Below are 13,794 nucleotides of genomic sequence, written 5' to 3' on the forward strand. Positions count from 1 at the left end.
TGTTTTAAAAGAAGAAATATGTCCACTGTGTTTTGGCTTTATTAGACTTTGTATCAATAAACAAGAATAGTTTTAGCCTATTGAAAATTTTCCTTAGCAATTAAAAAAGTTAGACTTAGGAACTAGGGTAACCAGCAAGTTGGAGAGGAGAATTACAATTAAAAATTATATTTTTCATTTGAAATAGCCACAGAAAAATGAAAATACATGGTGTACAAAGAATGATGCTTGGGGTGAGGTGTAGTACAAATACAAAATGAGTAATGGTTATCTAATTGTAAGTTCATTTTTAAAGCTAATCTTTATCATAGACATCATAATAAAAATAGGGAAGCAAAGTGAGCTGGCTGTTAAAGGGTAAGCACAATGTGCTGATGAGTGCCTATAGTCAGGACTCTGCCCTGCAGAAACTGAGGGGATCTTTCTATCACATACCCACAAAGAAGCTTATTAACTAACACACAGTCTGTGATTTATTTGTTCATTATGTTAGTATGATTTCCTTAAATTATTATGCTTGTTATACTTAAAAACAGAAAAGTAATGCAGGAAACATTTTCCACAGTTGCGGGGGAATAAAAAGCAGAAAATGTCAGGATAAAAGCTCCTGTTTATTCTGGTTTTTGTTTTTGTTTTTCCCTGGAGCTCTCTAAGTTCTCCTAAGGATAAAATAATAACAAGTGTACTATTTAGGTAGTGCTTTAAGGGTTTGGGCCAGTTGTGTGTATGTGTTTTTTTAATTCCAAAATGAGATTGTGAATGGGCAAATAATAACAAATGAGATTATAGAACACTTTTTCTAGGTGATTTTAGAAAGTTTATCTATTTAGCTTTAAATCTGAAGTTTTACATTGGCTTTTGTTTAGTGTAGCTTTTTGACTAGACCTGTCCTCAGATGTTTCCTGTACTTAGAGATCGGCAAGAAAAAAGGGCCCAAGGCGGGAGTGTGACTGGAGCAGAGAATGGACAGGGAGTAGGAGCTGTGTTCAGAGAGGCTGCTGGACCCACATTATGCAGGGCCTTAGAGGCTTTGTCTTTTACTTTAACTGTTAAGGGAAACTATTGGGATTTGAGTAGAGGATTGTCATGGTAAGACAGGATCACTCGGACAGTGATGTAGAGAATATGCCAAAGGTGAGCAGGGGAGGATGCAAGGAATAGCTAGGAGCAGTTGTAGTAATCAGGATGGAGGTGATGTTGCCTGGGACCAGGGCGGTAGCTGATGGTGATGAAAAATGGTCAGGTTCTAGATATGTTTTGAAAGTGCAGCTAAAAGGATTTTCTGACAAATTATACATGGGGAATGAAGGAGGGTTGAGTATGAGTCTTAAGATTTTTGGCCAGAGTAAGTGGAAGGAAGCCATACATTGTGGTGGGGAAGAGCCGAGGTGGAAGGCAGGCCAGAGTATCTGGACTTCTATTTGGACATGTTGAGCTTGAGATTTCTGTAAATATCCAAGTAGAGATTGTCAAGAAGACATAGATTAATGGAACTGGAGTTTAGGAGAGAAGTCCATGTTGGAGACGTAAATTTTTTTTTTTTGGAGACATAAATTTGAAAGTCCTCAGGGTATAGATGGCATTTAAAGCCATGAAGTGGGATGAGATCATCAAAGGAAGAAATGTATATGGAGAAGAAAAAGGTGTAGAGAAAGAAGACAGCCTGAAGGGGGTTCTAGATAGTGAATAAATGCTAGAGCCACGGACTACAGGCCTCAGGACAAAGGACTTCTGAAGTGGGGGAACCAAAGTAAGTGAACTGAAAGGACGAGTCATATAGAGTTACTCTAAGATTTGAAGTTGGAAAAATGAACCAGCAAAGGCAAGTGAGGAAGAGAAGAACCAACCAATTGAGAGTAGTGTCCCAGAAGCAAATGAAAATAAGGTTTCCAAGCAGAGAGTCTCATCAGCTGATATGCTGCTGGTTGTTTAAAAATGACCATTAGATTGAGAGTCCGCCTACCGATGCAGGGGACACGGGTTCGTGCCCCGGTCTGGGAAGATCCCACATGCCGTGGAGCGGCTGGGCCCGTGAGCCATGGCCGCTGGGCCTGCGCGTCCGGAGCCTGTGCTCTGCAACGGGAGGGGCCGCAACAGTGAGAGGCCCGCATACTGCAAAAAAAAAAAAAAAGACCATTAGGGAGGTTATGTTCCTGTTTCCCCCACTTCTCCCCAAATGGGGGCTGTTACCAGATGCTGGGAAGAAAGATTTTGGAGAAGGTGGGAGCACAGTCACATGCTGGAGCAATGTCCTTGAGTGTGTGAGGGGGTGGGGTCTAGTACACAGGTCGAAGGCCTGACATAGACAGCTTATCCACCATCCAGCTCATCCGCCCTAGTAGAAAGGAAGCAGCTATGGTGGACGTGGAGGCTAGTAGGTAGATAGATGTAGTGGGAGCATGTGGATGGCTTTTATTTTCACAGTGAAATTGGAAGCAGTGCCATTAGCTGTGAGTAGTAGCTGGAGGTTGAAGAGAAAGTGTGAAATGGGCATCCCCAAGTGGGAGTGCATGGCCCTGAGAGTCACTAATTGATAAAAGATTAGAAGTAAATACATCGACATTTTAAAAGTTGTGTCATGGTGGTGGGATTCTGCATGATTTTTCTTTTTCTTTCGTTCCTTACATGCTTTTGGATGGATATTCATCTTGTAATCAGAAGAAAATGATTCATAAAACAGACATATTCCATGCTATACTCAGTTCTCTTAGAGGCAGATCCATGTCTGATTCATCTTTGTGCCCTGCTCCAAATGAATGAATGAGTAAATACGGCTTTGGAGTCTTCTCTAGTACTGTGGTTTTAAAGGTTTGTGAATTGGGAGCTCAAGATGACTCATTATTAAGTCTGATGATACCAGGTGATAGAGAGGGATGAATCACAAGAAATTCATATTGCTAGTATCATTTGGTACCACTATTTTGAAAATTATTTGGCATTTCCTTATGGATTTACCAGGCCTTCCCCTCTACATACACAATACATTTATACAGGAGGTTTTTCAAAAATGTTTACGGCACCACTGTTAGAGCAAACTCTGAGCACCACGAGTTCCATCAGCAGAAGAATTAGGGCTGTTGTGACATGGTTCTTATAGATTGCACACAACAATGAAGAGGACCAAACTACTGCTTCATGCAGTGCAAGGATGACTCTTAGGTACTTACTGGGGGCATAAACAAGGACTTGAAGTTTTTTAAGAGTGTTGTGCCATTTTTATAAAACTCAAAAGCAAGCTGTGTGTTTTCACGTCATGGTTGCATATAATGAAACTAAGAAGGCAGGGGGATCGTCTCCACAGGGCTTCTGGGGAAGAAGGCAGTTGGATGGGATGAAGAAGGAACAGATACTAGATTCAGGGCTTTGATACTTTTCGCAAGTCGGAGGTAGGTTTATAGATATTTATTTTATTATGCTCTTAATGCTTTATAATGGATGAATCAAATTACATTAAGCAAAATGTTATGTATAGGAAATAACCATAGGGCAAACCCAAACCTATGAGGAAGAGAGAGATACATTCTGTTTCTGAGTAATCTTTAATTTACAGTTTGATCTGTAAATCTTTATATGCTTAGCAACTGTTATTGGTAATTATAATTATGCATTTAATATAAACTTCAGTAGCTTAGTCTTTTTCCCCCTTTTTTTCCATTTCTTATTGGAAGGTTAATCTATTTTAAATGTATAAGTCTTTCATTCAAAGATTTTTTTGTGATGTGGTTAATATTTAATTCTTTACTTTCAGAAAGTGGTTGAGACTATCTGGGAAAGGAAATCATATTATTTAAATAGAAACACTGTAATGAACCACTTAAACACACTGACTGTATGTCATTATAGGGTTACTGACTTGACAAAACTTCACAATCAGTACTAAAGGGTTGTGAATATTCATGAGGAACCAAAAATTTGCATATTCTCCTTTTTATTTTCTAAAGGCAGAGACATTCTTACTAGGGTAGATAGATTCAAATTTCATTTGAAAATAATACATATGATTTTGCAATATGTTATATTTTTCTTAATGTAGTTAAGTTATTACTATGCACTCATGTTCTATTAATGGAAAATACTTTGATTGGATTCTCATCTCGAGGAGGAGTTGTTTCAGAGCTGGTGTCCGCTATTATGTAAGAGGTGAGATTAATTTTGTCAGCACGATTTGGTACTGGGTTATATCTATCTCTAATTAATGTTTGGCTCATGGTAACATGAATGTAACCTTTTGTATTTTATTTGTTTCATTATCATTTGATAGCCTTGCTAAATATTTATCTCCTGGTTCATTATGATAATTAGGTAGGTCTTCTGTACTTTACTCCAGCTACTGTAGTTACATTGCAGATGTTAATGAGACACTGTAGGCTGCTTCTTACTGCTTTAAGAGGAATTGATCATGTTATTTGCTGGATGTCTGAGAGCATAGCTGAACTCACTATAGTTTTCAATAACCTAAACTCATATGAGAAAGTATTTTCTTATATTGCTGTTGGTTTCTTTGCATGTATAAAGCTAGACATTTGACCTTATGCCTTCAACTTTGAAGATTTACATTTGAGCATTTATTCTTTAGGCTTTGTGCTAGCAACACGCTAATTTGCTTAAACGAAGCTTTGAAAATCTGTATTAGAGGTTACTGTCATTATGAAAATGAGTTTCCCGAACTCTGTTTTTTTTTTTTAAGCCAGAGTATATCAGAATAGAATCCTATGGACCCTTAGGTAAATCATAGAAGTTTTGGGCCAGGAAGTTGTAAAAGTCATTTGGTTAATCTCCTTTAGTATAGGTGATATAGCAGAGGAAGAAAGACATTTAGTTAGTGACCTGGCCAAGATCACACAACCAGGATTAGAGTTAGCAATGCCCTTGTATCTGGATTTTCTTGGATGGAGTCATATTTTTTAATTAAAAGTTTTGAATTGGTAATGCAGTCACATAGATCAGGCATCAAAGGTATAAAAAGATATGCAGTTAAAAAATATTTCTCATTTCTGACTTCATCTGCTGCATCTTAACCTCCCGACCAGCTGATCTGTTGTTAGTTTACTTATCCTTCAGATAATTTTTATGCTATTCCAAGTATGTTCTCCTTCTTTTGCAGACAGTGGTTGTATACTGTGTACATTTTCTTGCACCTTGGGTTTTTTTTAACTTAATATATATTGGAAATCGCTTCATAAAGATGTCTCGTACACTCACTCGCTCTCACACACACACAATCTCACTCTTATTCTCAATCTCACTTTTTAAAATAACTAAAATATTTTATTTATTTAAAATAATAAAATATTATTCCTTAATGGGAATTCTGGACAGAACCAAGTATAGCCCATGCTTCTGACAAGTAATTTTAGAACGTACTGAGAAGGCATTTTATTGCTGATTTGACTATATTTTTTTTCCCTTCTGTTAATATGTTAACAGAAACACTGATGTTATATGTTTTAGAAGTACGTCAGATAGAAAGAATGTTAAGAAATATTTGAGATCGTTAAAAATCTGTTGGGTTTTTTTTTTTTTTTTGTCCTAATTGAGTCAGGGACTCGCTTGAAAGTTGCCTTTGCTTAGCAAGCTTTTCTTATGTAAACAAGATAGTAAGGTAATGCTTCAAACATTTGAAAGAACGAACCAAATCAAGGCTAAATATTTAAGAGCAGTGCTTTTCAAATTAGTTCTTTTGGGTATATTCATGGAGTTGTAGAAATTGTAGGATCATATAGAGTTTTTGTGCTTTCATTTTGGTAATTAAAATTATACGCATCTGCTGGACCATTTGCATCGTTATAACAAAATACTGTTAACGTAATGGCCCACATTTGCATTTAATATTGTGTTTAATGGTTTTAACTTCCAAAATTGGGATCTATGGGTATACTGTCAGAGGTTTTTGAGAACTTGTTTTGAGAAACACTGTTTTAGAGGGATTGTGTATATAAACAATTGACATATTAAACAGCAGCCAACGTTACTTGTTTGTTACTAGGTCGTTAATACTACCTTTAAGCCTGTTTAAGTGAGTGAGCTTTGTGAGCTTTCTGATGGTGGACTATGCATTTGTTTGAAATTTAGTTTTATAAGTACTTTTCCACTAATTTGAACTGACTTAATTCTCTTCAAGTTAGAGTGAATTAGTGAGTTTCTGATGTTTTTCTTATGTAATAAATATAGTTAATTTTTTTCCAATTCAGGAATTGATTCTGAAGGCCATGCAGCTAACTTTGTAGAAACAGAACAAATTGTGCACTACAATGGGAGCAGAGCTTCATTTGTACAGGCAAGTTAACGTGTCTGTTAGGCAGCCAGCCAGTTGGTCTCTTCTACTTGGATTGTAATTTCCTGACATATTGTTGAAATTTCTCTCTTTTTAAAGTAATATCATTGTCTACAATATGGAAAGAGTTCACCCCAAACAAGGATATTCCATTAATACCTGGCACTCAGTTGCCGACGTTTTCTGCCCTTGAATTAAATCCCTAAAGGAGAGGGTAGGGTAGGAGGTGCAAGGGTTATGGAAATGGAGCCACTGGTCTGCTTAACCCCTTAGACTTCTTCAGGGCAGTGATGACAGGACAAGCAGCTGGCTTATGACTGACTTTACCTGCCTTGCATTCATTGTGACATAATATCTGGGTTGTGGATCACTTACTGCTCCGGAGTATTAATGGCTAAAAATATTTTTAAGTTCATAAACATATGCTTTTGAGAATGAATAAAGCAATTTCTAGTTTTATTATAATGCCAAATTATATACCAGATGTAACTTGGTAATTTTTACTTGTAGATAAAAATTGATTTATTTTAGAATTTAGGAGAAACACAACTGTCTACTACACAAGTGCATGTATATAAAATCAGAAAAAGTCCTTTCCAAATGCATGCCCCAAAATACGAATTTTAGGAGCCAGTATGCATGGATTTCTTTCATAGTTAGTAGATTGCTTTTTTATTTTTTCTTTTGCGGTCATTGATATTGTATATACCGCTGACAATAAGGTGAGAAAAACAAGTTTGTGCGTATGTTTCTTTTTACATATCTTTTCTTTTCTTTTAGACTCGAGGATCAATACCACTTTACTGGTCTCAAAGACCAAATCTCAAGTACAAACCACTGCCACTGATCAACAAAGTAGCAAATCATGTGTGTATCTTCCATGCTTTTTTCATTGGCTATAAATAGAAGCTTAGTGGCATTATAGTTTGCGTATAGAGCATGTATTTATTTCTTATAAGTCAGACTTCAACATCTTTGAGGCCTTTCTCCTTGGTTCTGGCACTTAGCGAGCTTATAAACCAAAGGGCTGTGTATGTGGCATGTTAGAAATGTGGAAAAACAAACTGACACGGTAAATTTAGATTTTAGAGATCTCAGTAAGATTTTCAGTCTTACACTGTTTAGAATATTTAGTGTATTCTGTTTGACATGCTCAGAAATAAAATAGTAATATTGTAGCTCAGAGTAGAATGGCTTATAGTTACTACTCACTACATGGTATTTAGAATATCTAGAAGACATAGTCCATCTTAATGTCATTCTTTTGAATATAGAGATAGGACATTTAAGGAGACACTTTTTAACATCTTATAAGTATTCTTATAATGTAATCTGGTAAAGTATATAACTCTTTTTTTCCCCCTCTCTAGATGGATGGTTTCCAGAGGCATTTTGATTCACAAATAATTATTTATGGAAAACAAGTCATAATCAATCTGGTATGTTTCTTACATTTTGGGGGGAATAAAACCTTAGCATCCTTTTTTTTTAACAAAATTTATCATTTTAACATTTTTAAGTGTGCAACTCAGTGGCATTAAATATTTTACAGTGTTGTGCAACTGTCACCACTGACCATTTCCAGAACTTTTCGTCATACCAGACAGAAACTCAGTATCCATTAAACAGTAACTTCCTATTATCCCTCTTACCTCAGCCCCTGGTAACTCCATTCTACTTTCTGTCTCTATAAATTTGTCTATTCTGGGTATCCCATATAAATTGTATTGTGTAATATTTGTTCCTTTGCATCTTATTTCCCTTAGCAGAATGTTTTTGTTTGTGTGGCTCCAAGTTACTTTGTAGTGTCCTTTCATTTTAACTTGAAGAACTCTCTGTAGCATTTCTGGTAGGGCAGGTCTAGGGATAATGAACTCCCTTAACTTTTGTTTATCCAAGAATGTCTTAATTTCTGTCTCATTTTTGAAGGACAGTTTTGCCAGATATAGAATTACTGGTTGACAGTTCTTTTCTTTCAGTACTTTAAATATATCATCCCATTGCCTTCTAGCCTCCAAGGTTTCTGAAGAGAAATTGGCATATAATTCTATTCAGAATCCCTTGTATGTGATGAGTCCTTTCTCTCTTGCTGCTTTCAAGATCCTCTCTTTGTCATTAAGTAGTTTGATTATAATGTGTTTGGTGTGTTTCCTTGGGTTCGTCGTATCTGGGGATTGGGCACTTCTTGGATTTGAAGATCTATATCGTTCATCAAATTTGGGAAGGTTTTTTGACATTTTCTCTTTAAATAATCTCTCTGCCCCTTTCTCTCTCTTGTCTTTCTGGGACTCCCATAATGAATATGTTGTCTGTTAGATGGTATCCCAGAAGTTCCCCAGGCTCCATTCAATTTTCCGATTCTTTTTTCTTTCTGCTGCTTCAACTTGATTATTTCTTTTGTCCTATACAAGCTTGCTGATTCTTCTTTCTTCCTGCTCAAATGTGCTGTTGAACTCCTCTAGTGAATTTTTAATTTCCATTTTGTACTTCTCAGCTCCAGACTTACTGTGTGGTTCCTTTGAATACTTTGTTTCTTTGTTGATATTCTTATTTTTTTCATATATGGTTTTCCTGATTTCCTTTAGTTCTTCGTCCATGCTTTCTTTTAGCTCTGAGCGTATTTAAGACAGTTATTGTGAAAGCTTTTTGTTATTTATTTATTTATTTAAAAATTTTGAAACATTTATTTATTTATTTATTTTTGGCTGCATTGGGACTTTGTTGCTGGGTGCCGGCTTTCTTTAGTTGCAGCGAGCGGGAGCTGCTCTTCATTGTGGTGCATGGGCTTCTCACTGTAGTGGCTTTTCTTGTTGTAGAGCGTGGGCTCTAGGCACGCAGGCTCAGTAGTTGTGACTCGAGGGCTCTAGAGCACAGGCTCAGTAGTTGTGGCGCATGGGCTTAGTTGCTCCAAGGCATGTGGGATCTTCCTGGACCAGGGCTCGAACCCGTGTCCCCTGCATTGGCAGGCGGATTCTTAACCACTGCGTCACCAGGGAAGTCCTATTTATTATTTTTTTTTAATTTAGCCACGCCATACGGCCTTCAGGATCTTAGTTCCCCAACGAGGGATGGAACCCAGGCTGCGCCAAGTCCTAACCACTGGACCACCAGGGAATTCCCTGAAAGCTTTTTATAAATAAGGCTTCTGCAGGGATGGTTTCTATCAATTTATCCTTTTCCATTGAATAAGCTAAGCCTTGTTTTCCTGTGTTTTTTTGTATGCCTTATGATTTTGTTGTTGTTCTTGAAAACTGGGTATTGGATGTTTATAATGTAGTAACTCTGGAAGTTAGATTCTTCTTTCTCAGGGGTTTGCTATTGTTTTATTTTGTTTTTGTTTTGATTATTGAATGCTGTAGTAATCTATTTGTTTTGAGACTTTTCCAAACTATTTTTGCAAAGACTGTTCCTTGTTATGTATGCTCACTGAAGTCTCCGTTCTTTTAGCTTGTTTTCAGCTAATGTTTTGACAGAAATTTCCTTGAATACAAGGAACTGAAATAGACAAAAGGAAAAAACAAAAAAGAGAGAACAACCCCATTCTCCTAATCTCTGCAGACTGCTTCTGTGTTGGAGCAGTCCTTCGCTTATTTAGTTAGGCTTGCTCTGAACGTAGGGATTAGCCTGAGGTGAAGGCTTAAGGTCTTTTCAGGACTTTTCTGAGCATGCATCTTGCTTGGGTATGCATACGGCTGTCTAAAACTCTCCGTATACATGGCTGCTTTTGAGTATCCTAATTTCTCAAAGAGTGTCACCCCAGCTGCTTCTGCAGGCTTTAGATGGTCTATTTTATGTCTCCACCTGAAATATCTTGCCCTAGGCGTCTTGGTTTATAGTCCTCTTGTAGCTTATATGAGCAGTGTGCAAATAAGGTCTGGTCTGCTCCGATTTGTGGAGGGGGGCTGAGAACTGTGTTGCTGCTGCTTAAGCTAAGATCGTCATTGCACTGGGGAAAGGATGAGATAAGGGCAAGAAAAGTGCTACAGAATTGTCCTACTATTTTGAGGATGGCTTTATCTTGATTGGACATTTGTCTGGTTGCTATAAACCTTTGACTTTTCTAGAGCTCCTACGAAGTTGGCTTAGACAGCTTCTCTTTTTTCTGATGTTTTTGTGAGGGTATAAGAGCTTAAAGCTTCCTAGTCTGCCATTTTGCTGATGTCACTCTGTCCTTCTAATTAAACTTAAAAGAAAGCTATGGTGGGACTTCCCTGGTGGCACAGTGGTTAAGAATCTGCCTGCCAATGCAGGGGACATGGGTTTGAGCCCTGGTCCGGGACGATCCCATATGCCGCGGAGCAACTAAGCCCGTGTGCCACAACTACTGAGCCTGTGCTCTAGAGCCCGCGAGCCACAGCTACTGAAGCCCAGGTGCCTAGAGCCCGTGCTCCACAACAAGAGAAGCCACCTCAACGAGAAGCCCGCGCATTGTAATGAAGACTAGCCCCTGCTCGCTGCAGCTAGAGAAAGCCTGCGTGCAGCAATGAAGACCCAACACAGCCATAAATAAATAAATAAATAAACAAACAAATATTTTTTTAAAAAGCAGGCTGTGGTGTTTTTAATTTTTTACAGGTTAATCAGAAGGGCTCAGAGAAGCCACTTGAACAGGCGTTTGCAACAATGGTGTCTTCCTTGGCAAATGGAATGATCAGGTACCTCACTAGAAATCTGTTGTAGGTATTTTCACAGTAGATGTGCAGTGCATATATACGTAAGTACATAGATCTCTCTAGATGTATTTCAGTTTGTTGTTTTCAAAGCATGATTTTGTTAGCTTGAAATTTTCTCTGGCATAATTCATGTTGCAGAATAACTTCTTAACAGTTGAATTTTAATTTGAATTTTGTAAAAGTTTAGCCCTTGATTAAAATCCTCTCCTTGAGGCTTTGTGTCGCTCTGCCCATTGGGTCTTGAATTTCAGTTACTCATGCTTGTTTGGTGTGGTCTGCCTGGTCCTGACCTCCACACGAGCTGGAGCAATTTACTGTTGCATGGCGGCCTTGTCTGGAGCAGCAGCTTGCCCTCCTGTAAGGCAGCAGGCAATAGTTACAAATTCTGTGTGCCCTTGTCAAAAGAGGGGGGATCCTAAAACATAAACAGTTGCCCTGTGGAAATGTGCAGGGTAATGAGTCAGCCCTTTTGGAGCTTCTGCATTAGGAAACCGGGGTAGGAGGTGGGGGTATACTGTGGTAGGAAGTGGTCACAGGCATTGGGGGAAGACTTTAAAAGAAATGGTACTCGGTTATTTGGGGAGAATTTTTTTAACCTCTGGAAATTTTTAGACATACACAAAAATAGAATGATATAATGAACCTTTGAGGAAGAATTTAAGCCTATTGTCCAACTCAAAAACTCTAGCAAATTTATCAGACCCTTACTCCATGCCCATTTCTGCCTTCTCATAGTGGAACCTGCCCAAACACACTTGGATGAGTCAGAGAAGTGATTCCTATCCAGGATGTGCCTCAAAATCCTCAGAGGAATTACTCAGAATATACCTAAGACCTGAAAAATCAGCATCACTGGGTTTAGAGTCCAACATGTCTATTCTGGAAAAAGTCTATCTGCTGCCTCCTTTGTACACCCCTGGTTAAGCCCCTGTCTGTGCTTCAGAGGGTTTCTGTAGGTATACTCATCTCCAGAGTTGCCTCTAGTGCTTGTAGCAGCAGCTAACTTTGAGAACTTGAGGCATAAGTCAGAGTCTAAAGTTATGCCCTTGGTGTTCCAGGGAACTTGGAGGTTACATACTGCTAAGGAATAAACACCCTAAAGCTATTGTTACCAAAATATAGTGATGTAAGACATTCTTAGAAGATACAAATGTAATTTTAGAAGGATACAAGCTTAAGAATCCAAGTGCATTTATGTGCTAGTGAGCCACTTAAATTTTTCAGGCAAGTCTAGAGCTATGGTCAGAGCACTCCAAAAATAACTATCACCCCACCACTTCTAATGGAGCTGCCTTTGAAAATGCTTCCCCCCACTCCCAGTCTTCCCAAAGTCTGGCGTCACAGTTGGCTAACTTCTGTTTTTATACTAATTTCTAAGTACCCCATTGTCCCCTGAGATAACCATTGAGGTGATAAAAGCCCCTCTCTTGACCTGCTGGAAGCCCTCCCTACATTGATGTCCCTTCGGCCATTGGAGCCAAGGCTCCATGAGAGCAGACACCTAATCTGAATTTAACTCTGTAGATGAGAGTGTAATGTTCTTCTAGCCCTCCTCCTTTATGACTTGACTTGATCCCTGAATAGGAAGTTGGGTAGAAGTGGAATGTGTGAGAATCTTCATGTACCCTGGTGCCCAGGTTCTCTTCATTCTTTCTTCCTCTCTTGACTTTCGGGAGTTGGTTAATGATGTTTCCCCCTCTCAAGGGGCAGGGGCAACATTTTCCAGCTCATAGTAGGGCACCTTCACTGTTAGATATGTTCTAACTTTGAGATTTATACCTCTTAAATATTAGATAACTGAAAACAGCCCATTACAGATTGATGGACAAGAAAATTCTCTCTACCACATGTATGTGTGATGTATGGATAGTGATAATGAATATTTTGGTAGGATGAACAGTAACTAACCAGAATGGGGACCATCCTGCTTCTGTTCTTCTCACAGCCTCTAATACACAACAGGCAGTCCAGTCCTCCTTGGACTGAATCGCATTTGACCATTTTGAACATCTTAATTGATTTGAAAATCAAAAAAAGACCCTATTCTTTGCACATGGGGGTAGAGAATAAATATACAGTAGATATTCAGTTGGACAAGGCTACTTTATATTAACATGCCTGATTGCTGTTCCTGAGCTCACTTCTGTAGCATTTCGCTGGGCTTCTTTACTCCTATCTCAGGGCCTCTAGAAAAACATGTGAAGATAGAAGAGAGTGTGTGTGTATTTTTTTCCTTCAGTAGATATGAGCATGAGAAGGTGGGTGTGTCTGTGCATGCCTGCATGCATGTGTATATGTATAGTGGTAAACCCAGAGTGAAGGAGGCTCTACTGTTCCCAGGCGATGTGTATGTAGAGAGGAGGATCAGCTTATGAAGGTATTATTAACAGAAAGAAAATGAATAATCTTTAGTCACTTTCTGAATATCTTTTCTTTTGGTAGATATATTGCCTTTGACTTCCATAAGGAATGTAAAAATATGAGATGGGATCGACTAAGTATTTTATTGGATCAAGTAGCAGAAATGCAAGATGAATTAAGGTAAGCTATGTTATTTCCCTACAGAGGTTGAGGGATGAGGTAGGTGCATATGTTAATCATGTATATTATGCATTATCTAACAGACTTACAGATATAGTTCACTAGGTTGATAGCACTTGTCTATACCCTCATTTGTAGTTTTTTTTTTCCCCTGAAAGATGAGACTTGGTAATTTTTAAATATTTAAAAATTCTTAAAAATGACCCAAGTCCAGGTATTTTCATGTTTTTCTGTATTCTACGCATTTACAAATTTTTATATAATTGAAGTTAGTTTGCTACTGTTTTATGTTCAGTTATTTTCACT

The 13,794-nt window shown here is 38.1% G+C and overlaps 1 protein-coding gene across 22 annotated transcripts in view; it reads left to right on the top strand.

Annotated features, from left to right (window-relative positions):
- The window catches only part of SACM1L (SAC1 like phosphatidylinositide phosphatase), a 67,595-nt gene that overhangs the window by 31,605 nt on the left and 22,196 nt on the right, over positions 1 to 13,794 (top strand). For 21 of the 22 annotated variants that reach the window (XR_003430867.1, XR_003430871.1, XR_003430869.1 and 18 more), the window contains 6 exons: positions 4,039 to 4,140; positions 6,192 to 6,277; positions 7,055 to 7,141; positions 7,645 to 7,713; positions 10,850 to 10,929; positions 13,390 to 13,488. Coding sequence is in view for 2 of the 22 variants with exons in the window: in XM_027097035.1 (XP_026952836.1) it covers positions 4,039 to 4,140; positions 6,192 to 6,277; positions 7,055 to 7,141; positions 7,645 to 7,713; positions 10,850 to 10,929; positions 13,390 to 13,488 (523 nt within the window). In the remaining 20 variants the exon portion in view is untranslated. The remainder of the gene's footprint in view (positions 1 to 4,038; positions 4,141 to 6,191; positions 6,278 to 7,054; positions 7,142 to 7,644; positions 7,714 to 10,849; positions 10,930 to 13,389; positions 13,489 to 13,794) is intronic. The other variant, XR_003430885.1, reaches the window with a different exon arrangement.

Source organism: Aethalodelphis obliquidens, unplaced genomic scaffold, assembly GCF_003676395.1.
Source record: "Aethalodelphis obliquidens isolate GAN/ISIS:26980383/991018 unplaced genomic scaffold, ASM367639v1 scaffold111, whole genome shotgun sequence".
NCBI classification, from domain to species: Eukaryota; Metazoa; Chordata; class Mammalia; order Artiodactyla; family Delphinidae; genus Aethalodelphis; species Aethalodelphis obliquidens.